At 45.4% G+C, this 25336-nt stretch overlaps 1 protein-coding gene across 1 annotated transcript in view; it reads left to right on the top strand.

Moving 5' to 3' along the window:
- Positions 1–22744, top strand: part of PDPN (podoplanin) — a 29333-nt gene extending 6589 nt beyond the window's left edge. The window contains exons 2-6 of the mRNA XM_014737713.3: positions 12266–12372; positions 15848–15974; positions 19407–19445; positions 19995–20106; positions 20971–22744. Of these exons, the coding sequence (XP_014593199.1) occupies positions 12266–12372; positions 15848–15974; positions 19407–19445; positions 19995–20106; positions 20971–20977 (392 nt within the window). The 3' untranslated portion in view covers positions 20978–22744. The remainder of the gene's footprint in view (positions 1–12265; positions 12373–15847; positions 15975–19406; positions 19446–19994; positions 20107–20970) is intronic.
- Positions 22745–25336: the final 2592 nt, after the last annotated feature.

The raw sequence follows: 25336 nt of genomic DNA, 5'->3' as shown, positions 1-25336 counted from the left end.
AGTGTGTTGACAGCAGAAAGGTGGGGTGAGATCAGATTTGGGGGAATATGACCAGCAAGTTTCACAGCTCAGTATTTCCTGATTTCTTATTATTCTTGCCTCATTTCCTGACTTCTTATTCACCTCCTACGGCACTCATCACTGTATTAAAACTTTTTTTATTGGTATGTAATTCACATATAAAGTTATGTGAACACTCCAGTGGTTTTTAGTATATTCACAGAATTGTGCAACCATCACCACTGTCAATTTTAGAACATTTTCATCACTCACCTCCCCAAAGCCCCAACCAGTAGCAGTTGCTCCTTTTCCCCCTCCCCATAGCCCCCAGCAACCGCTAATTTGCTTTCTGTCTCTATGGATTTGCCTGTCCTAGGTGTTTCATATCAACAGAATTATACAATACGTGGCCTTTTGTGTCTGTCTGCTTTCACTGAGCGTGATGTTTTCAAGGTTTGTCCATGTCGTAGCACGTGTCAGAGTTTCATTCCTTTTCATGGCTGAATAATATTCCATTGTATGGACATACCACATTTTGCTTATTCGTTTTCCAATTGATGGACATTAGAGTTGTTTCCACTTTTGGGCTGTTATAAATGTTGTTGCTATGAACATTCAGTACAAGTCTTTCTGTGGACACATGTTTTCATTTCTCTCAAGTATATACCTAGGAGCAGAATTGCTGGGTCATGTGGTATCTCTATGTCTAACTTTGTGAAGAGCCTCCAAACTGTCTTCCAAAGTGGCTGCACCATTTTACTCTCCTGCCAACAAGACGAATGAGTTTCAGTTTCTCCACGTCTTCACCAACACTTATTATTTTCTTTTTTTTTTTGATAGTAGCTATCCTGATTGGTATAAAGTGGTCTCTCATTGTAGTTCTGATTTCCATTTCCCCATTGACTAATGATGTTGAGCATCTTTTCACGTGCTTGTTGACCATTTATATTTCTTCTTTGGAGAAACATCTATTCAAATCCTTTTCCCCTTTTAGAGTCTGGTTGTCTTTTTATGGTTGAGTTCTTTATATATTCTGGATACCAGGCCCTTATCAGACATGAATCGCAAGTATTCCCCCCTTTCTGTGGGTCGTCTTTTCAATTTCCTGCTAGTGCATTGAACCACAAGTTTAGAAAACTTCCATGAAGCCCCATTTCTCTTTTGTCGCTGTCGCCTGTACTGTTGGTGTCCTATCTGGGAAGCCTAATCTGAGGTCATGAAGATCAGCTCTTACGTTTCCTTCCAACAGCCGTATGGTCTTAGCTCTTACGCTGAGGCCTCTGGTTTCTTTGGGGCTAATTTTTGTTTCCAGTTAGAGTTAGAGGCCCGGCTCCATTCTTTGTCGTGTGAGATCCCCGGTTGTCCCAGCACTGTTTGTTGAAAAGGTGATTCTTTTCTCACTGAATTATCTTGGTCCCTTTGTCAGAAATCAATTGCCCATAAACATCTGTATTATTTCTGGACTCTCAGTTCTGTTCCATTGATCCAGACATGTATCCTTATTCCAGGACCACACAGTCTTGATTACTGTAGCTTTATAGTAAGTTTGAAATCGGGAAGTGTGAGCCCTCCTACTTTGTTCTTTTTCAAGATGTTTTTGGCTCTTCTTACCACTATGTTCGAATTATTTCTGTATATCTCTTGCTCCTTAGAGAAGAGAGCAGGACCCATCTCTAATTTGGCTCTTAAAAGAATAAGGGTTGGTACATAGTCAACATTTGGCAAGAGGAGGAGGGTGGACACCCAGTGACCCAGCCTTCTGGTGGGAATGACAAGAAGGCAGGTGAGAGGAACATGAAAATCAGGGGGCAGGGATGAGAGGTTAGGGACCCATGGCATGAGGAGTAGGAGTTTGTGTACTCTGTGAGGACAGAGTGAGTCTGAGGTCATAATAATTCATCCAATTTGATGTATCTGAGGGGTACCTGGGGAGAGAGTCAACCAAAATGGCATCAGCAGGGGGCCCTGGGGACATGAGCAGGGGGCCCTGGGGACATGAGCAGGGGGCCCTGGGGACAGAGGGCCCTGGGGGCATCAGCAGGGAGCCCTGGGGACATGAGCAGAGGGCCCTGGGGGCATCAGCAGGGGGCCCTGGGGACATGAGCAGGGGACCCTGGGGGCATCAGCAGGGGGCCCTGGGGACATGAGCAGAGGGCCCTGGGGACATGCGCAGTGGGCCCTGGGGCCATCAACATTAAGGCCTGGAGACAAAGTTTGCTGCCTGACCTCCCCATTCATTGAACAAGGAGAGAAAGATAGCAAGGAAAGTCAGAAGAGATCCCCTTATCTAAGAACAATTATTTTTTAAGAATCTACCGAAGTGAACTTAAAACTCTCAAACCTGGCTGAGGATCAAGGCCAAGGGCAGCTAGTGGAAACACAGCTAGCTACATTCTGCGCATTCCTGCGGGGCCTCATCCTCCTGGGCTCACAGCTGGCCTGTCTGCGAGCTGCATGGGCGGACGGTGAGGTCAGAGCCAAAGGGGCTCCTCTTTTCATTCTTGCAAAATCAGGGCCTGCTCAGCTGACAGCCCTGAGTGAATCAGAAGCTCAGTTTCCGAGCAGATGGAGAGTTTCCCAAACACTCCGGCCCCCCCCCCCCCAACCGCCCCAGATGCTCTGCGCCAGGGCAGCTCTCTAAAGCAGGCTGTGGGTGTTTGGTTATTTAAATGCTAAGCAGTCCTCCCTATGAGGTGGCCTCTTGAACAGGACTCCCGCCCCAGCTAGGTTCCAGAAAAGTTATTACAGAGGTGTTGATTTCAGTTGACAAAACCGTGAACTCATTTCCTCTTTTCCCGAGAACGTCCTTCTCTTGGTCAAGAGACAGACGTCTCCCGAGGTTGAGAAATCTTGGTTGAGGTTGTACCCAGCAGCCTCTAGTTTTGACGCTTAAGGAGTTCTGAGCCCTGTTTGTGGTTGAGGGTGAGCGGTAGTTTGATTCACTCGGTGGACCGTGAAAAGTGAGTGGTCATCCATTCGTTCAGCTGTCAGACGCTGTGCCAGTGGCTGGGCCGTAACTTACAGCAGAATGGGCATTGCCCTCCGGAAGCTTACAGGTGCTCGTGGGGAGAGCGTAGTGAATGCCCGTGTTCTCGAGTTCTGTACCAGGTCAGAGGAGATGGCTTTCTCCTGGCACCGTGGGAGGGCTCTGAAGGAGCAGCGTTTTACCCGGGCCGTGAGGAGCAGGTCGGGTTTGGACGGGCAGTGATGGAGTTGAAAGAAGAACCTGCAGGTGCCCTTGGCATCCAGAAGCCCACCATCAGAGCAGCTTCAAGGCTTCTTCAGCCCCTTCTCTGTGGAGTTGAGAGAAATAGGACTGGCAGCTGCCGGAAGGTGATCAATACAGGCGAAGGCTGTGTGACACAGTGGTTAGAGCGAGGCTTTTGGCCTCTGACCGATACCAATGTCTGGTCCCTGTGTCACCACTTGCTGGCGACGTGGGCACTTTCCTCTCAGCCTCGTCATCCTCATCTACAAAATGAGGAGGATGTCAGTTTGCGAGGCTTTTGTCGAGCTCAGCATTTTCTGATAAATTCGATAAATAGTCACCATTGTCAAAATACCTACCTTGTGGGTGGTTGTGGAGATTAACTGTGAAGATTTGTGAAGGGTACGCAGTAGAACTCAGTTTCTTTTCCCGTATCAAAGGGGAGAGAGTGAGGACGTGGTTGGGAGGCCTGGGGTTAGTCCCACGGACTGCATGTCCTGCACCTTCCACCTGCCTGTGACCTGGTGTGAGTCCTTGCTATTGCAATGACAGTGAGTCCTCAGCCATCATGGACCCTCTCCTTTCTTTATTCCCTGTGCTCAGCTGCAGAGACCTTCAGAATCCCGCATCCTTGGGTCCCAAAGTCAGGGGACGCCACTCCGAATCTTAACGTGTAGCATTTCTTCTGATTTCTCTAGAGAGCCCAGTGACACTTGTCTGATGTCCTCAGCCTTGAGACATTTCTCTTGGATTTTACAGGAGAGGCCCATGTCCCCAGTGCCAACGGCAGCCTGTCAAGTCTCGTCACTGGCCTTGGCCTGCAGGGGCTGACAGGTCCTGACACAGTGAGAGGACAGGCTGCTGCTCTTTAAAAATCAAACAGCAGGGCAGGAAAGTTCCTCCTCCTGGGTGAAGTGTTCTCTCTTCAGCCATGCTGTCTCTTTCTTCAGGGGAGCACAGTGGACAGTGGCAGGCATATTATAATATAAGTGATAATTCAAAAGAAATTTCCTACTTGGCTTTAAGTGTACTCTTTGTCAGTCACTCAACAAACATCTGCTAAATATTTACCATGGTGCCCAACACTGAGAATATGGGACAGTGTGGAATTCAAATAGCACAATGCATGCCTGGAAGAAAATTAAGAGAGTGCGTTTCTGTGGGATGCTGAGTGGCAGGGCCAAACCTTCTAGGAGGTACCTAGAATTTCCACGGCCAAACTTTTGATCCAGTAAGCACTTTTCCAAGGTTCCAGGGAAAGGATGGGTGTGTGTGGAGGGGGAACCCATTGGCCACATGAGTGATTATATTGACCACAACCCAGTGTCTGCCAGGAGCTGGGAGTCTGGCACACAGCACTGAGTCAGGGAGTGGCTTTCAATATTGCAAAGAAAGAGTTCTACACACAGTCAGAAGAGGGGCCAGCCTGTAGGATGTGAGGAGTAACTCAAAAGATGTGGTAATAAAAGCAAAGTTTAACACCTTTCTTCTGGCGGCAGAAACTCACTTCATGGTAACTAAGGAAGCACCCCCCAACAGCTAAGTTTGGGATGTTTGGAATTGGGATGAAGGATGTACAAAGATCTGAGGACCTCACTGATCACAGTGGGTGGTCTGCAGAGCACTAGAACACGTTGGAGGTCGGCACCTTTCTACAGTTCTGGGTGTGTCTATCTTCAGGCTTCTGAGCACAGTATTGAGACATGATAGAAACATAATGTGCTAAAGCTGGCGTCTGGGCAAAGGAACAGAGGCAGGCGTTTTTATTTTTGCTTTCCAAATAGATGTTTTGACCTCCCTCTGAAAGCATTCCTTCATCCCAAGTGTCACTGGGAGGGGGGATCCTAGAATCAGTTGTTTATTCATTATCCTACAGTTTCTCCTACGGGGAAAACCAGAACTTCCTAAGATGTCCTAAGAAAAAAAAGAGCGTTCTACTTCTCGATGGCCACAGACACCCTTCCAAGGTCACATAGACAGCCGTCTTCAAAGGTTCTTCTGTGCGTTTAGATGCTGGAGCAGCTCGAGATGGTAGAAAACACCAGCCGCCATGGACCATGCCTTAATCTATTGGCTAACAGCACAGGTTTCCTTTGAAAACCCCGAGGGTAACTCAGCTTGTGCCTTCTTTATTTTTAAAATCAACTTCCCCATTTCAAGATAAAACTCTGTCGAAGCTGCTTCTCCAGCTGTCCGATTCTGAAGCTGCAGGTCAGCAGAAGGAGGGGTACAAGGGACTTCTCCCTCCCGTGGAGGTGGAAGTGGGGCGGAGGCTCTTTGCCTGAACTCACGTAGGGAACTTTTGTGGCTAGCTTGATAGAACAACGTGAAGCCCAGGAAAGGCCTCGGCATCCTCGGGTGTTATCTTACTCAGTCCATCCATTCATACCCTAAATGCTGTGATCCGCAGAGCTGTAACATGGTGAAGTGAATTCTCGGTGCTGAGATTTTGTATTTATTTCTGATTGTTGGTGGGTAATGACTTCAGACACTTCCTGGTTATGACCTGCCCAGTTCTTTCACCTCCCCACAGCCGCTGTCCTGGTGCAGCATCACCCACTCCTGCCTGGATCTAAGCCATCGCTCTGCTTCAGTCTGATCTAGCACCTTCCCTGATACACACACTGCACTCGCACCCGGCATGACTTCTTGGACTCACTGATGTCACTCCCCTTCTCGGAGCATCTGCTGGCTTCCTTTAGCACCCCAGTTGGAATCAAAACTCGCTCCTTACAGAGTGCCACCCGAGTGGCCTTCCATACCTCCTCAGTCTCGTCTCCTACCATCTAGCCACGCTGACTACCCTGTTTCTAGAGTGTGCAGTGTCCCAGGCTCGTTCTGGCCTTCGGGTTTAGTTAGGCTGGCTCTTCACTTGTCTGGAGTTCACTTAGTCATCCAACAAATACTTACTGAGTGCCCAGTATGGGCCAGGAATTTTAGGCAAGGGAGATGCTGAGATAAAACAGCCTCATTGAGCTTATGTTCTAGTGGGGCAGCCAGTTAGTGACCATATAGCATGGTAGGTGGTAAATGTGTGAGAGTGTGTATGTTGGGGGGGTGGTGATTTCACTGGGGGTTGGGGAAGGCCTCCCAGAGAAAGTGCGCTGTGAGCGGAGATCTCAGGGGGGTGAAGGAGCGCTACCTTGAGACTTTCTTGCTTGTCTGCTTGTTATGAGCCTCTGCTCCACCCCGCCAGTACCCAGATCCATGAGAACAGAGCCTTTGCCTGTTCTCTTCTCTGTCTCCGGTGCCCGGGACGGAGCCCCGCAAACTGCGGGTGTGCAGAAAATGTTTGGGGTGTTGACACAAGTAATCTGTAATCAACCTATAAATCAAAATTGGGGTGAGTTTATTATGAGCCAAGCCCAAGGACATGTAGCCAGGGAGAGGACCTGCACAAAGGAAACAAGCACTCCAGAGAAGTAGGGTGTCAGAGTGCTCTGTATCATCTTGGAACAAGGAACACGCATCATGTATGACAGGAATGTCCCTTTTACAACAGTCGTGAGATGCTTTGCTGGCACAGCAGGTCAGTGGTCACGTGGTGAACTCAGCAAGTCGGTAATTAATCGTTAGTTTCTAGGAAGAGATGCTTATCCCTAAAGAAATGCCAATAAGGGGAGGAGTCACATGTCTATCTTCCAGGGTGACATTCTTGGCTTTGGGACGTTGTGAGTGTTTAAAGCAGATGTAGAAAAAGCATGCTCCACAGGCCACATCAAGGCTTTCTAGAAAAACAGCATCAGACCAAATTAGTTCTAAACCAAATGGCTTCCTCCTATACTCCAGTGTACTCTATTGCTTGTCGGTTATTCATCAGGGGATATGGAGGTAAACCTTTGGAAGATTCCAGTCTTGATCATTGCTGCTGCCTTAATTTGTAAAGCCAAGAGGAGAGTGGCTGCTCAAAGAGACACAGCCTTGTGTAAAGCAAATCATGCTTTCCTTCTAAGCTACCACTTCTGAACGCTTGGTCCTAGAAGAGGATGCATTTGAGGAAATCAAGATTGGGGTCGCTAAATAATTAGGTCGGAAGATTCTGAGCAGATGGGACTTCATGAGAGGAGGTGGGATGGCAGAGGAAGCAGTTGCTGCTGACAACCAGGATTAAAATTTACGAGAAGGGGGCTGGCCCCGTGGCCGAGTGGTTACGTTCGCGCGCCCCGCTGCAGGCGGCCCAGTGTTTCGTTGGTTCGAACCCTGGGTGCGGACATGGCACTGCTCATCAAACCACGCTGAGGCAGCGTCCCACATGCCACAAGTAGAAGGACCCACAACGAAGAATATACAACTATGTACCGGGGGGCTTTGGGGAGAAAAAGGAAAAAAATAAAATCTTAAAAAAAAAAAATTTACGAGAGGATGAGGATGGAGGTGAGAAGGAAGGATGTGAGAACCAGGGAGGGGCAGCGGGCTTTCCAGGTCAGGGCATGGAAACTTAGGAAGAGGAGATGTCAAGGGGAGGGGGTCTTGCTACGCTGGCCTAACAGGATTCTCGCTAAAAGCTGGCCAAGGGCTTAGGCATCAAAGGTGGGGGATGGGGAACTTGATCAGAGGTCGGGGTGGGGGCTTCTCTCCAAACTGACTTAGCAGGATTCTTGCTGAAAGCGGACTCTGCAAGGATGGACACGGAAGCTTAAGGTTGAGACTCAGAGGAGCCTAACTATGGTTTGGTCAGGCAGAGGCCTTCATCACCCTCACTTTCCGTGTCTGATAAATGGGGACCATGATGCCAGTGCAACCCAGCCACGGGGCTATTGTGAAATTGAGTCCGTGGAAGACAGCACATAAACCCGACGTCGCTGAACAGATGTGAGGGAGGGTATTGTTACAAGCTGTGCCTCCCGTGTGAGGTAGACCCTACAGCTCAGAAACACCTCAATGCACTTCTGTTCAAACAGCCCACTCTTCCTCCTTGCTGTCTACACCCCGTTTTATTCTAGCTACATCCTTGGCGCTGATTTAACTTGGTAGCAGCCAGCTGATGTGTGGGGGAAGAGTGAGCTGATGGTGAGGGGAGCATAGATGCAGGAATCGGTTCCAGAAAGAGTCTGTAGACGGCGAGCGGTATGTAAGGAGGCAGACGCAGTGCCCAGGCCATTTAAGCTGATCCTTGAGCAGAAAGGTTTTTCCTATGACTGTGACACGGTATTTGAAGGGAGACATTTGTCTCAATGACAGCTAGTTTTGAAGTAAAGGGGAAAAGAAGATTTATTGGAACGACAGCCTAATCTTTTGGGGGAAACCAAATTATATTCCCATTTTACCTCATAAGATAAATAGAAATAATAAGTGTAAGAACTTATATAACCATAAGGAAAATATAGGTGGGTGAATATTTCTGTAATCTTGAGGTAAGATTTGTGTCAAAGGGACAAAACAGGCTTAAAAGTTTGATTGGCAACAGAGCTGCCACTTACAAAAGAGATGCAAATGCTAGCTAGTAAAAAGAAAATGTCTGGGGCCGGCCTGGTGGCACAGCGGTTAAGTGCACATGTTCTGCTTCGGTGGCCCAGGGTTTGCCGGTTCAGATCCTGGGTGTGGACCTGGCACCGCTTGGCAAGCCATGCTGTGGTAGGCGTCCCACATATAAAGTAGAGGAAGATGGGCATGGATGTTAGCTCAGGGCCAGTCTTCCTCAGCAAAAAGAGGAGGATTGGCAGGAGTTAGCTCAGGGCTAATCTTCCTCAAAAAAACCAAAAAAAGTTTGCAGCATCTATTCCAAAGACTATATTCTTAAGGCATAAACAGCACTTGCAAAACTCTAAAAAAGATGAACACTGTAAAAGACAAATGGTCACAAAAGAAGACATTTCTAATGGCCAACAAACAAATGGAACAACTCCCCACCACTAATCAAAGAAATATAGGTAAAACCAAAAACTGAAAACACTTGTTCAAAAGATTTTTCTCAACAGTTTGGAACTATTACAATACAGTTACAATAACAGCATGATTTAACCTTGCATCTAAATTCTAAAATATTTTTAAAGAAGTGCCATCCCATAAATGTATGTAAATTAGAATAATTTCTTTAGAGATGCTAGGCTTCGGTGCACAGATAAAAATGATTCATAATTAGTACTTTCACACCAATAAGCATCTCTTCTGTTCTTACTTGTTCTCAAACTTAAGGGCTTGTTGACTCAAATAATCCATAATCAATCTATAAATCAAAATTGGGGTGAGTTTATTATATGAGCCAGGTCTGAGAACTCTAGGAAGCTCTCCGAAGAAGTGGGGTGCACAGAGCGGTTCTATACCATCGTGGAACAAAGAACATACATCACATATGACAGGAATATCTTTTTCTATTGTCATGAGATGCTTTGCTGGTGCAGATCAGTGATGGTGCACAGCAGGTCGGTGGTTAGCAGGTCAGTGGCCACAAGATGAGTTAACGCAGGTCAGTCATTAATCCTTAGTTTCTGGGAAGAAATGCTTCTCCTTAAAGAAATGCTGATATGGGGAAGGCAACATCCCTATCTTTACGGGCATCATTCTTGGCTGTGGGACCATGTGAGTGTTTAAAGCAGATGTATAATGTATGCTCAACGGGCCACGTCAGCCCCTTCTGGAAAAACAAGGTCAGGCCATATTAGTTTTAAACCAGATGGCTTCCTCGTATACTCCAATATATGCTATTGCTTGTCATTTGTTCATCCAGCCTTAAGGTAAAATGATTTATCGCATGATCTTCTCATAGGTCATGTAAACTTTGGCCTCGCATTCTTAAGAAAAACACACACACCCAAATTCTGAACTAAATGGATGGGTTGCTACTGTATTTGGAAACTTCCATTGATTCTGACCCGCCGCTGGGTGAGGCTGGGTGTGTCAGGAAGAGGTGTTCACGTAAGCAGGAGTGTGCACTGCTCCAGCACTGACGCTGTTATTGTGGGTTCCTCACCGGGCTTATGTAAACAGCTGTGTGTGTTGCCTGTGCACACACGTGTCTTAGGAGGAAAAAACCACTGGCGAGCAATGGCCTTGATACTTGATTTGAATTTCACCATTCAAGGGAAAGGGACGTCAAATGCTGGCTGGAAACTCGGCAGCTGGGCGCATAGGAACTCCTCACCCAGGACAGCCTTCAGCCAAAATAATAAGAGGGACAATGGAGGATCTCTCGTTAAAGATCAGCTTTCCCATGGAGCAAAAAGAATGCCAGGGCCCTGAGACAAAGACTCGCATCTTAATCATGAGTGTCATTCATAAAACCCCCTTTGTCTATTCAGAGGGATTTTAGTGCTTGGCCCTGTGGGCCAAAAAGAACAAGGAGGAATTTTTATCAAGTTACGCTTTCAATGAACTGAACCTTCTCTGAAAGAATTCAAACCAACTTCACTCAGTACTTGATTTTTTTTTCTAAGCAAGGGTGGCTTTTGTTTTTTAAAGTTAGAGGATGCCGTATAGTAAGTGATTTTGCTGAACAGCTCCAGAAAATATTTTTTAAATTGATGATCAGTTAACCGCGTTCAGTCCAGGAGAAGAAGGCAAAGCGATATTTCGCCTTGAGCTCGATAAATACATTCAGCATCTGCCTGCACCACAGAGTCATAAATCCTTGTGGGAGCCAATCGCGACCCCCACACCCACCCCAGCAAATGGCCAGCAGGGGAGGCAATCTATTTGCATGCACTGAGGCACTCGGTTGTTGCTAACTGGTGAAAGCTTTTTCCCCTCAGATGAAAAATAAATGCATATTATTAGGAGGCTCCTCAGAGCCTTTGATTGGCAGTTTCAGATTAGGACTCTAGATGCCAAGAGAGACAGCTCACGGAACAAGTGAATTCACTTGAGAGGTTTTCTCCCTCTGCATCAGCCAAGAAGTTGTGATCAAATATTTACTAGCTGTGTCTTTGGCATGGCTGTCAAAGCATAGAGAGAAATAATATATCCTACGGCGAGAACGGGGCTGCTGACTTGAGCTCTGCCTCGATACAAACATCTGCTCTTTAATTACACCGGGCAGTCTCCGGGCGCCCCTCCCTCTTGCTCCCCGGATGCGCGTGCTTGCTTATTTTGCAAGTGTAGTCAGTCAGTCATGGGATTTCCAGAGCCACTCTGAGCCTGGGGAGGGAGGCCGTGGCCAGTGAGTCAGAGCTTTAACTCGTGGAAAGGATTATTTGAAGAGCTGAGATGATGCTCCAGCTCGGTCGTTAGTTCAGGTTGTTGTGACAGAGGTGGAAGAAGAGGCCACTGTGGCTATCTGTGTTCTCCCCTGGTCCTGGAATTCAACCTGCTCATCCACCCCAGCCATCCCCTGCTGCTCCAGAAAACTTTCTCATTGGCGCCACAGGGTCATTCGTCCGATGTTAATGCGGAAGCGCCAGGGCCGTGGCAGTGAGGGCTCCTATAGCCCTGGGTGCACTAAGGGTTCTGTTGGTTATCTCGGCAGCCTTAAGTATATTATTGGCCTTCACCTGTAGACATTAACCCCAAGTGTAAAAGAAGAGGTTGAATTCTGTGTAATCTCTGAGGTCTGTGGTCAGAGCCAATGGTCCCAATCATTCGGGTAGACAGCAGTCTCAAAATTAAATGGAGAGCAAACTTGATTTTAAAAAGATGGAGATCCCACCTTTGGACGTTCTGGTTCAGTAGGTTTGAGATAGAGTCTGCAAATTGGTATTTTTAGAAGACTTTCCAGGTGACTTTAATTTAGAATTTTTCCAGGTCTAAATGATATCCTATTAACCTGCATACATTAATTCACTGTATGAAATGGCACCAGGAAGAATCTGGTTCGTTACTGAAAAGGAATGGTGTCCACCCCCATTCAGCCTGCCTCCATGGGACACCAGGGAGGGGCTGGGGCTCACCTTTCTGTTTTTCCATCTTCCTTTGTTTTGCAATGGAGATAACCGGGCCATTGTACGTGCTAGTACAGGGGTGCTGCAAGGAGAATGGTTTGTGGTTAGTGGGAAAGATGACCAACCCCCACCCCACAAAAATCCTCAAAAGAAATGGGAAGGAAAATAATCTGATTGTACCCGGCCAGTTGGGTCTGCCTGGACTATTTCCACCTTCAGTCCTGACTCAGTTTTTCTTTTTCAGCCAGCACATTAGGGCCAGAAGATAACATTATGACTCCAGGTGTGGAAGACGGCATGGTGACTCCAGGTGGCAGTGAAGACTCTGAGTCTACTGGCTCGCCAGCTCTGGTGAGTGTCGCCAGGAAGGGAGGAATTTGCTCCGTGGGCATGCAATCACGTGCAAGGATATGATAAATGTATATATAAATCAAATCCTCGGGAGCCGCCATGCAAAGGAATTGTTGTGTGGCTGACAACAAAAGGTACTTCCCAGTGTCATCCTGCTAGCAGGTAGTTGGTGTGCTGATCACGGGGGATCTGAGAGTGTACACCAGGCTTCTCGGACTGGTAAGGAAGTGGGTTTATAGATGTTCAATCTGTTACAGCCCAATTTTCAATACAATAAAAGTCTTGGATGTTGCGGCACTGTCTTTGCTATAAAAGTTTCTAAATATGTCTTTGCAATTTCTTGTCTTTTTGTAGACCAGTAATAGCACCCACTAGAACCCATCCACAGACCACAATGGTGTAGGCTATGTGGAATCTCAACCAACACGTTCCTAACCTAATGAATTTTAATCAATTCATATGTGCCTTAAGCACCTGCCATAGGCCACACAAGATGCCGGGCTCTGGGAGGCATTGAGGGCGTATATCAGCCACCCCTGTGATCCTTGAGGTGCTTATAATTTAGTTAGTAACATGGAACAGAGGCTCCTGCCCACCCGTCTGACCTCGTGGCACCGCTGTCCGCCCTTTCTCTGTTTCAGCCATGTTGGCCCTTCTGGCCTTTGAACTTATTCCACCTTAGGTTTTTGTTTTCTCTTCTTAGAACACTCCCCACATCTTTCTGTGGCGGACTTTTTCTCCGAACTCTCAAGTTCAGACGTTATGTCAAAGAGGCACAGAGTAATCCTGCTGCCCCCTTCAGCCACTCTGCCCCCAAGAAGTTACCCTCTAGCCCTGAGGTCAGCAAACTACCCACCAGATTTGGCCCACCGCCTGTTTTGGTAAAAAAAAAAGTTTTATTGGAGCCCAGCAATGCCTGTTCAGTTGAGAATTACCTAAGGCTGCCTTCCTACTGTAAGAGCAGAATTGAGTAGTTGGTTGCAAAAGAGCCTGAATGGCCTGCAAAGCTGAAAATATTTCCCATTTGGCCCTCTACAGAAAAAGTTTGTCAGTCTCTGCTCTAGTCCACTACCTAGCTCATGTTTTCTTCAAAACACTTAAAATCATCTAAAATGACCTTTTGTATATGTTTCTTGTTATATCTTCATACCCTGCCACCCCATCCCAGAATGGAAGCTTCAAGAGGGCAGGGCATTTGTATTACTCACATTATATCTTCAGGGCTTGGAACCATGCTGAGCACATAGCAGGTACTCATTAGCATAATTTTTTATTGTGTTAAAAAAACACATAAAATTTTACCATCATAACCATTTTTAAGTGTCCAGCTCGGTAGTGTTGAGTATATTCACCTTGTTGTGACACACATCTCCAAAATGTCTTCATCTTGCAAATCTGAAACTCTAGATCCACTAAACCAGAACTCCCCTTTTTCTCCTTTCTCCAGTCCCCGGTATCCACCATTATACTTTTTATCTCTATCATTTTGACTACTCTAAGTACCTCATGTAAATGGAATCATACAGTATTTGTCTTTTGGTAACTGGCTCATTTCACTTAGCATAATGTCCTCAAGGGTCATCCATGTTGTAGCATGGGACAGGACTTCCTTCCTTTTTAAGGCTGAATAGTATTCCATTGTGTGTGTATACCACATTTTGTTTAGCCTTTCACCTGTCAATGGACATTTGGGTTGCTTCCAACTCTTGGTTATTGTGGATAGTGCTGCTGAGAACATGGGTATGAACATATCTCTTCAAGACCTTGCTTTCAATTCTTTTGGGTATATACCCAGAAATGAGATTGTTGGATCATATGGTAGTTCTATTTTTAGTTTTTTTGAGGAATCTCCATCCTGTGTCCCATAGCACTTGCACCATTTTCATAGCATAGCATAGCACAGCATAGCATAGCATAGCACAGCATAGCATAGCACAGCATAGCATAGCACAGCATAGCATAGCATAGCACAGCACAGCATAGCATAGCATAGCATAGCACAGCATAGCATAGCATAGCATAGCACAGCACAGCACAGCACAGCACAGCACAGCATAGCATAGCACAGCACAGCACAGCACAGCACAGCATAGCATAGCACAGCACAGCACAGCATAGCATAGCACAGCATAGCACAGCATAGCATAGCATAGCATAGCACAGCACAGCATAGCACAGCACAGCATAGCATAGCATAGCATAGCACAGCATAGCACAGCACAGCATAGCACAGCAACTGCATCCCACCAATGGTGCACAGCGGTTCCAGTTTCACCATGTCCTCGCCAACACATTGTTTCCTGTTCTTTTGATAGTAGCCAATCTAATGGATGTGAGGTAATAATCTCATTGTGATATTTATTTTCATTTTTCTGATGATAAGTGATATTGAGAATCTTTTCACACGCTTGTTGGCCATTGTATATTATCTTTGGAGAAATGTCTATTCAAGTCGTTTGCCCATTTTTTAATCAGGTTATTTGACTTTTTGGTGTTGAGTTGTAGGAGTTCTTTATACCTTTATCACGTGTAGGACCTGCAAATATTTCTCCCATTCCGTAGGTTGCCTTTTCACCCTGTTTATTGTGTCCCCTGATGCACAAAGCTTTTAAGTTCGATTTGGTCCCATTTGTCGATTTTTGTTGATGTTGCCTGTGCTCACTGGCATATTTGTTGAATATGACATTGGCATGAACTTTGGAGTCAACAGAACATCTTCCAACTCTTCTTCTGTCGCTTGTTGGCTAAGTGATCGTCTAATCTCTTGAAGCTTTGTTGATCCTATACAACTAATAATAGGATCTACTTCATCGGGTTTTCATGGAGTAAATGAGAAGATACATCCATGCACCGCATGGTGATGTTCAGTTAACGTCGGACCACATGTACAACAGTGGTCCCAGAAGATTAGTACCATAGAGCCTAGGTGTGTAGTAGGCTATACCATCTAGTTTTTTGTGTAAGTACGCTCTGTGGCGTTTGCACAACGAGATCACCTAACAACTCTTTTCTCAGAAAGTATCCCCTTCGTTAAGCAATGCATGGCTGTATTTAAAGGGCCTGGCACATAGAAAGCCCTCAATAAAAGCTAGCTATTACTCTAATTGCGGGAGGGAGGGCATTGAAGGATGAGAAACCGTAATATGTGCCAGAGAATTGTTACAGACAAAAGTGCCATTCAAGTTCAAGGGAGAGAAAGAATTAAAGCCTGGTGATCTGGTATTTTCTGAAGAATTAAGACCCTAGGAAGTCGTGCTAAACATTTGGCTTTCATTTCTGGAGTAGATTTGGTTCTATTCCTGTCCTCACTCTTGTTTCTTTTTGTTTGTTTATTATCTTGTTTCCACTTTAAATTTATGTCATTGTCTAGTTTATGTGTGTATACCACTTTAAATCCTTTTCTGTTATAAGGCAGAGTATATATTTTAAAGCATTATGTTTTATTTCTGTTTTGCCTCATTTACACCTCTAATAGGTGCCAAGAAGTACAAAGAGTACAGGTGGAGATTTCGAGGATCGGTCAACTCTAGGCAACACAGTCCATACCCCAGGAGAAAGCCAGAGCACCAGAACGCCAAGTGTGCTAACTGGTCACCCCACGGGTAAGAAAACCAATCATCCCAATAGGGATTGACCTTCTTTTGCATAATCAGTGCGTTCCCAAAACCATGAACAAATATAATAATCAATAGGGCACATTTTGGAATGCAAGAGTCAATTCTGAACCAAGCTTTATGTGGTAGGTTCAGAATTCGAATTGTTGGGTTGCTGAACACAACTCTCTACCTTGAATGACAGCTAGTGATATGCCCCAACAAGGGCAAGTTAAGTAGTTCCTGGTGTCATGTTGCTGACCCTAAGTAGACGTCATACTACGCTTAGAACTTTGTGTTGACATCCAAGAGCATAAACCTCAGCCAACCTACGTAAATCTTAATCGGGTCAATACTAATATTTACCATCTTGTATGGAGTTCGTGTCGGTACACATGGAGCAAGAATCTTTTCTAAACCAGTCTTCCCAGGATTGGGGATTGTACTTGTGATTCACAGTCGGCACCTGCAGCAGTGTGACGAGAACACCTGGGAGAGAAAGTTTGGAGGAGGACGTTGGGTCTTTGCCATTATTATGAGGTTTACACCATCGCTGATGAGAATGAGGAAAGATCATTGCCATTACAGCTTAGCCATAGAAAGTGGTAGTTTCCTATTTCTAGAGCTTTCTGAAGAGAAATACAGTTGTTTGGGATTTTTACAAAATGTGCCTTATTTTATAGTAGATAGGGATGTGAGAGCAAAGGAACTAATCCTCCAATAACTGCAATGAGTGCTTGCTAACTTGAGCAACTTTACATAAATCATTTAATCCACATAAGTATTTCCATCTTTAAACAAAAGTAAATACAAAGACTTTGCCTAAAGTAGTGGTTCCTCAAACCAGTTGCACATCTGAACACCTAGAAAGTTATTCTTTATTGTTTCGTGTACATTTCCAGACCCAATAGCCAATCTGGTTTTAAAAACTCTATGGCACTTCTGAAGATTTAAAGAGTGCTTTGTATTTGTACATCCACGTTCATAGCAGCATTATTCACAATAGCTAAAATGTGGAAATCATAGATGGATGGATAAACAAAATGTGGTATAGACATACAATGGAATATTCCTCAGCCTTTGAAAGGAAGAAAATTCCTACACATGCTACAATGTGGATAAACCGTAAGGACATTATGCTAAATGGAATAAGCCAGTCACCAAAAGACAAATACTGTATGAGTTCACTTAGATAGGTACCTAAAGTAGTGAAAATCATAGAGACAGGAAGGAGAGGAGTGGTTGCCCAGGGGCAGGGCATGGGAGTTATTGTTTGATGGGTTTACAGTGTCAGTTTGGGAAGATGGAAAGAGTTCTGGAGATGGATGGTGGTGATGGCTACACGACAATGTGAACGTGCCTAATGCCACTGAACTGTCCACTTAAAAATGGCGAAGATGGTGAACTTTGTGTTATATATATTTTACCACAATAGAAAAAAAAAGCCTCATAAAGTGCTTTGAAAGTAAAGCCTAAAGGTCATTCCAAGATGCTAAAGAAATGGTTGACATTTAAACACGGAGAAAACCAAATAGGGCTAAGCAAGGAAGGAATCATCAATACAATTGGTCATTGGGAAGCATTTTAAAATTTTGGAGAAGAATTGATCATTTTTAACCTGAGTTGACAGCTAATTAGCAGCAGAAAATGGAGCCTTCCAGGCTGAATATTCTATCTGTCATACAGGATACCTCTCCTATCCCTTAAAAAAAGTTCTCAGTTGCCTGGAAAATACTCATGGTTATTCTCTCGTCCCCTCCCACCCTGTCACAGAGAGTGTGACTTAGGGCACATTCCCACTTCAGACATCAGTGTCCTAAGAAATTTTCACATGTGAGTTAAAATTTAATTATAAGCACTCGGTTTTTTTTAAGAGGAAATTTTATTAGGGCAGCAGATGTGTTTCCCATGAAACGTCCAAGTTCGATGATGTTCACGTTTATGACACATTCTCCTGATTACAGACAGTGTCATTGGGAGGGAGCTGGGGAGTATACAACTCATAAGCTCTAATTTAATAGGGGATCTTCCGCAAACTTTATTTTTGGTAATACGTTTTCTAACCAATGGTGCATCGGTGGTTATAATGGCGTGTTTGGAGGCCAGAATTGGCAGCCACCATGTTAAGACATGATAAGTAAATGATTGACCTGTCGCTGCTGGGAGTTGGCGGCCAAGGATGACACTTTGGGAGCTGATTCAATGACACTTTTGTTCCGGGCAGGCTTCCAACCCAGCAGGCTCCCCACTACGTCTTTATGGTGGGAAAGCACAGTCAGCTGGAGCTCCATTTAAATGCTCCAGAGCCATGGGTTCAGCTCCTGCAGGGACTCATATCCTGGGGCCATCTTGAAACGGGGAAGATAGCCTTGGTACAAAGAGGATGGCTTCTTTCAAACCCAGCCATTAGAAAAAGCCGGCATCTCGTAGACGATGGTTGGCTGGTTCCACCTTTGATCAGGAGAGCTGCTGGACATCTGTGGTAACTTGCAAGTTGTGAGCTAAGGTTCTAGGGGCGGGTGTGACTGAGTCACTTCTCTCCATTGTGTCATTTAATCAAGGAAGACATCTTGACTTTTTCTCCATCTGCAAACTAGATAAACAGCTACCATCCACAGAAGTTAAGGACTCCTTTAAGAGACTGATGGGAGAAACAAAAGAAAACAAAAACACTTTATTTTTAAATAGGAAATGTATAAAATTATCTGAAAAAAAACTCACAATTTTATTGCTTGCTTATGGGAAGGCACTCGTGAGTAACTTACACCCATGTGGTAGGTAAATGAGAATAGTCACACTGTAGCTATTGGGCTAGGTTTGGCTGCAGATAGAAATCCTAAAGTATCAGAGGCAGGAAACACAAAGGGTGTGTTCTCTCATTAAACTTAGCTGGGCATATTGCTGCCCTTTAAGATCTGGATTTTGCTACACAAGAGAAAGCAGAGAATTGATATCACAAGACGCATCACAGTCGTGGCCACATCTTCCAAATCTAGAGGATTGCTCTCAAAATGAAAATCCCTCAAAATAGCCCTCATCGCAGAGGGTGAGTTTTCCATGATCTTGACATGGGACCAAGAATCAACAGCCTTGGATTCTTTTGTTACCCGACCTCTGAAACTTCCCGACCATTTAGTTGCGATCTCTGTGGGTCAGTTTCCTTGACTCTGCTCTCTAATGTGGATGAGAAAAAAGTAATGTACACCAAAGTACTGCGGACACGTAGGTGTGAAGAAGTGTTCATAAATTCAATAATAACAGTTGTGAAGGCCAGATCATGCCAGAGCTTGCTTAAAAATTCCCTGATCCAATTTATTTCAGAAATTATCCTCTGTTTGTGTTTTCTCCCTTCCACGTAGGGTAAATTCATCTTTTGCCAATTGTTAAATTATAGTTATTAAATCCTAATAATTCTATATCATTACATCTCTCTCTTTACAGAGAAAACGGATGGAAACACAAAGGCAACAGTTGAGAAAGGTAGGCTAGATTTTGGTATCAAAATATTCTTATGGGAGCTAAAAAAAAATATTTCTTTGAACCTAATCTTTGTGATGAATTACATTTTTTCCTGGATTGTAGTCAACAAGCGCAGAGCGCAGAACTTCCGGAGATCAGGTTTCAAACCTCTTTTAAGAGAGAAAAGGGAATTGCCTGTATTTGAAAATAAACCAACCACAAATGAGTCTATTCACTTAATGACAGCCATGGAGAATGGTATCATATCACAATTTATTGTGACTAAGAATGAAAATAGGGGCTAATTTAATAGTCATACACAAATACTACCCAGTAATTACCAGTGAAGCCACCCAGTATGAATGGTATGCTTGATAGATCCTGAAACCCAGAAATATTCCATTCATAAGATGAGATCAGAATAGCGCAAAGTTTCTCCTCTTCTAAGTCAACTTCCTCTGGACAGAGGGGAAATGACGTATTATTTTCTGTGTGCTGTGGGGCGGTGGCATTGTTTATCACAAGTGTATTGTTTATCTGGGGCTCATGCTTTTTCTCCCTCTCATTCAGATGGTTTGTCGACAGTGACTCTGGTTGGAATCGTAGTTGGGGTCTTAGTAGCCATTGGATTCGTTGGTGGGATCATCATGGTGGTCGTGCGAAAAATGTCGGGAAGGTTCTCGTAAGTAAATAACTTACTCCCATCTGATAGGTAAATGAGGGCGGTCATTTCTAGGACTCCTTTGAACTAATAGAAACTTCTAAATAAAGGTCATGTTCAGAAGTCCCACGCCTTCCCAGTACTCCATCTGAAGTTTCCCCAGGGGAGCTGGTGTCTACTTGGGCCTTAGAAGGTTCCAAGAAAAGAGTCAGAGCCAAAGATGGCTCTTGAGTTGACTTCTGTTGAGATGTGATCAAATCTGACCTCTTGTCTTAATTTTTCAACCAACTGAACTTGAAGGGAAGCCCAAACCAAGTTTCAACTTGATATACCTAATCACCGGCTCGCCATCATCAGAGGGAGGTGGTTTCTGGAAGAGCACAAGTCCCAGAGCCAGGGCTCCATTCCACTGAGGGATTTTACTGGTGATGTGGTCCCTCCCTCCGCTCCTGCCCTGCAGGCAGCCCCACACCCTGGTGTACGCCTAGCATTGACTACAGATAAGGGGAAGGAATTCTTTCTCTATTAAAATTCCTTAAGAGTTCAGAACATTCAAATTCATAGCCAGAGGAAAACTTTTTCTTATTTCTGTTGGGGAGATGACATATGACTGGGGGGACAGGGAGAGGAGAAATGCTGTAAGACGGAGGGGTTGAGGGACACGATTGACAATTAAGTTGCAGACTTATGTGTTTGGAAATGCCTGGGAATCTGGCCCTGGCTGCATGAGGACCAGGCATGGAGGAGAAATGAGCAGGGAGAGAAGAGTGCCAGGTTCCAGGATTGGAAGACATACACAAAGGACAATAGGAACAATGACTCACGGGTTACCATTCACAGTGCCAGTAAAAGAAGTGATAGTCACCTTTCTCTTTGTTTTCACAGGCCCTAAAGAGCCAAAGAACTGTGCCCTTCTGCCAACATGTTTAAAAAGAGAGTTTCCGATTCCCCCGTCCCTGGGCATGTGGGAGAAGATGACCCATGGAAATGCTTGGCCACCCCACTCAAAATCCATGGTGATCCCTCCGCTTGCCAAAAGTAACCGAAAGACAGAGAATTCGCAAGACTTTCTCCTCTAAGCACTTGTCTTTTGAAAATTTTTTTAAATATAGATTTTGTAAAAGATGATTTAAAAAACAAAATGTATATAAAATAGAGCAAAACTGTGTAAACTGATTTGTAATTAAGATGGACAATATAATTCAATCAATGTTAGCAACTGTTATCATGACTTCGTACTGACCATTCTCTGTTATTGTTAAAATGCAAAAGAATCTGAAAATATTTATACCAATGGAGTCTTTGGGTCTACTGCTGTGTCAGTAAATGGCATGAGCATTTTGCAATTTCTGATCTGTTAAAATGGCCACGTTGCAGTCTAGCTGGGTCTATTTTGAAAGCCCGATTGAGTGTGAATAATCAAGTAGAAAATTTAAACTTGATAATATGTTATGAGCAACTGTCTTTCATTGGTCCAGATAAGTCATTTCAAAGGCATCCATTTTAGATCATAAACAGGAATCCATACTTTGGAGAAGGTGTTTTGTTTCTCACAACAAGGCCACTGGGCAGCCCCTAGTCTTGCTTTTCCGCCTTCTCCAGCAATGACTCGACAACTCAAAGGTTCGCTCCCACCTGCCCCCTCTGCTCCTTCAGATGTGGGGGAACCAGAGCTAAGGGGGCAGCCTTTTCTCTTTCCTATGACGCAAGTCCTTCCGATTGGCTGCTTTGTTCTGAAATATGGAGATCTCAGCCCTGGATGCTGAGGAGGCTGCTGGAGGCCCAGTGGTGCCAGAGGCCCAGAGGCCCAGAACCATGAAGCATGATGTTCCCCGAACAGAAAGAAGCCCTGTGTGTGCCTCTGGCCTGGGGAATGGAAGCTGCCAGGTTTCTAACTTTCATTTGCTACCTCAGAGGAAAGAGATGGGGAAGCAAAAATAATGTTGTAAAATATTAAGTTTTAAAAAGCAGCTGGATTTGAAGACTTGATTTAAAAGTGAAAGATATCCCCAGTCTTCATGAGACACCACAGATTTCTGTGGGGTCATAATTGAAAAGCTCAGAATAAAGGGGCCCAAGCCGCCATTCTGTCTTGGCCCCATCCAGCTCAGTACATTTCTTCCCATAGTCAGTTGAAGTCTTTTTCCTAAACAAAAAGTTTTTATACTGAGCAGATGCTCTGTCATGATTGTGGTTGTGCAATTCTGACATCCTCTAAACATGTACGAGTTCATAAATCAGGAAAAAGTAAATGATCAGTTGGAAAACACAGCCCATTCCTCCCATTTTTTGCAGTAATATGTGGATGTTATTTGAAACAGTGTGCCCTTCTGCTGCCCAAATGCAGCTGGTCCGCCAGCCCAGGGTCCATATTCGAACATCGACTGATTGAGAGAAGGGCTTTAGAAGAACTTTAGGAGCTTAAATATCCTTCCGTTTCATCGCTCAGATTCCTGAACAGGAGTTGGGAATGCTGTCCATTTCATCTTTTTATCCTTTCCTTTTTTCTCTCACTGTGAAAAATAGCAGTCGACCCCAAGTCGTACACTGGACCCATGACCTGCTGGGACAGGACTGTGGGTTTCTTGGTCACATCTGTGTTGGTGCTCAATGCAGTGTGGACATGTTTTAAAATAAAACAGATGATTGCGCGTAACAATGAGTCAGACCTTTGATTGGAAATCTCGATCAAGTCTGGGTCACACTTGAGAACATCTCCGGATAAGATCATAAATGATGTAAACATCTGCCTCTTGACTTGATTGGGAGCGCATTATAAAAGGTCACAGGATGTACGTCCGTGGGAAGGACATGTAACTACACCTTTCACCTAGGGCTCTGCCAGAGCAGAGAGGTTAAGATCGAGCCAGGAATGGGATGAAAAGTCGAGGAGTGCCTGGGACTTCTGCCCTCTGGTCACAAAGCGTTGACAAGGTTTGGCCTGGCTCCTGATTTCTCTGCACTGAAGGGAGGAGCCAGATGAGAGAGCAGTTACCCCTTGCTCCTGCCTCTTCCCTGGGAACCTGCCCTCAGGGCTGTAGGGCTTGGCCACCGAAGAACAGGAGGTAATAATCCCCGTGAGTTGTTCCAATGGCCCGCGGGCCTGGACAGCATGCCGCTCCGGAATTCCCGTTCCTGGGGCAAGTCACTGCTCTCTCGCCCTCAGCTGCAAATGCCCTGCCTGGTCTGGAGACTGTCGTGGCCAGGTGGCTCTGCTTCTGTCCCTCTGTCCCTCTCTGTTGGTTGATCTGCTCTGCATCCCCACCTACAACACTCTGTATGGATTCCAGAGCCACATGCTGGGTCCCCTCCCTGCCAGCCGTGTCTCCACTCACCCAGGTTGAATGCCAGGAGCAGGAGAGCTGTTAGCGTTGTGCTTTCCTATAATACTCAGTTTTTGTTAAATCTGGATTGTGGAATTTGCCAGATGTCAGGGATCCTGGGTGCCCCTGTCGTAACAGGTGACACATAGTGGAAAAGCCCAGGATTCAAATCCTGTTCTGCTACTTTTTCAGCTATAATCTCTCGGATGAGTCATTTAACTTCTTTGGGCTCCAGTTTCTTCTAAGAACTTCCATGAGGTAGTTCGGAGAGCACGCCTTTTCTAGCAGAAATCTAAGCCCATCCACGTAGTCCCACAGACTCTGAAAGAGAACGGGCCCTCAGCTCCGTCAAGTGTAAATTTCTGTTCCGTCACACGGTACCCACAGGAGATGACTGGAGACCAGGGCTGCCAAGGGTACCAGAAGCTTAAGGAAACGACTCCATCCGCTCTGCCATCCCTCAGAAACATCTGGGGTGCAGGCGACGCTGCAGTTAACTGTTGGCACCATATTAAAGCCCTGTTTGAACCCCTGTGATGGTTTTTTTTTCCTTTCAACCTGGGAGAACCAATTGAAAACCAGGACTTAGTTCTGCTTCATGTGCCACCTTTAATGAACAAGGAAAGAACAAGTCACTTAATCCCTTGCTGTCTCCATCTTTATTTTAATTCCTACTTATTTGGTATTCAGGGCATGGGGTTGCTTGTGACAAATACTTCCATGGGGAGTAACGCATATTGACATTAAAACTTTTTTTTGCTAATTAAAAGTCCAGGGAAAGTGGGAGACTTCCCTGAAATACAGCTGAGTGTTAACACACACGCTTGGAATCCACTGTGAGCATCGCAGGACTGAGGGGTCCCTGAAAGACCGTGCTTCTGTTTGCTCTTCCTGAAGCTTAAAATCAGGTTAGAACGTATGGTAGAGCCTAGCTTTTTAAATGCAGTAAATATAAATTATGTAACCACGGTAAACGGGCAACACTGCAGAATAAATTTAAAATCTGGGAGTAGAGGAATGAAGACTGTCCTCCTGGGCTGAAGGTGGCCCGTGGGCCGTGTGGACGTGTGTCCGCCTGATGCAGGCGAAGTGCCAGCCTGGGTTCTCGGACTTTATTCCTCAGCACTTTCGCTCTCTGGGGATCGTTTATCAGACTCTGATGGAGAGCCCCGTGCGTTCTGCTTCTGCGTCCAAGGCTCCCGGCCATAAGCCAGACAGTCCCGTCCCTGATCCTGAGACCTTGTTCCTCCATTTTTTCTTTCCTCTCCCTTCTCTCACCTTCTCTAACACCTTCTCACTGATGCAGATCGTTCAGAAAACGATCACGTAGGGGATGCTTCTGAGTGATGGCTACCCCGTGGATGCTACTGAAAAGGTGTCCGAAATATGTACCCGAACAGCCAAAACCACTCGGAACGCCCATGTGTCACCTCACGCAGGTGTCCATGTTCCAACTGAAGGAAGCATCCACCTGTGAATGAGGACGGGGCTGTGGGGGCACAGGGCCAGCTGGAAAGGGAACGTGTGGTGCGATGTTTGTCCTGCAAGACCTGGGGACAAAAGACACTGATGGGGCAACAAGGCATTTTGGGTGGCTGGAGACAGACTCTCTCGGGAGACAGGAATAACCTGTGTGTTCATTCATTCATTCAACAAACATTTATTGTCAGATCCTGTTCTAGGTCCCGGGGGTACACAGTGAATGAAACCAACCAAAATCCCTGCCCACATTCCAGCATGGGAGACAGACCGTCCCCAAAAGAAAGAAGTAAATCGTAGACTGTGTGGAAATTTAGAGGGGAGTAGGGGTGATGGAGAAAGACACAGAAGAGGAATCGGGGGGTGCAGGGCCTGCAGCATTGAATCGAGTGGGCAGGGAAGGCCCCGCTGAGGTTGAGCAAAGTTCTTGAAGAGGCCTTGATGGAGTG

This window comes from Equus caballus, chromosome 2 (assembly GCF_041296265.1).
Source record: "Equus caballus isolate H_3958 breed thoroughbred chromosome 2, TB-T2T, whole genome shotgun sequence".
NCBI lineage: Eukaryota > Metazoa > Chordata > Mammalia > Perissodactyla > Equidae > Equus > Equus caballus.
This window is presented reverse-complemented; position numbering and strand designations above follow the sequence as displayed.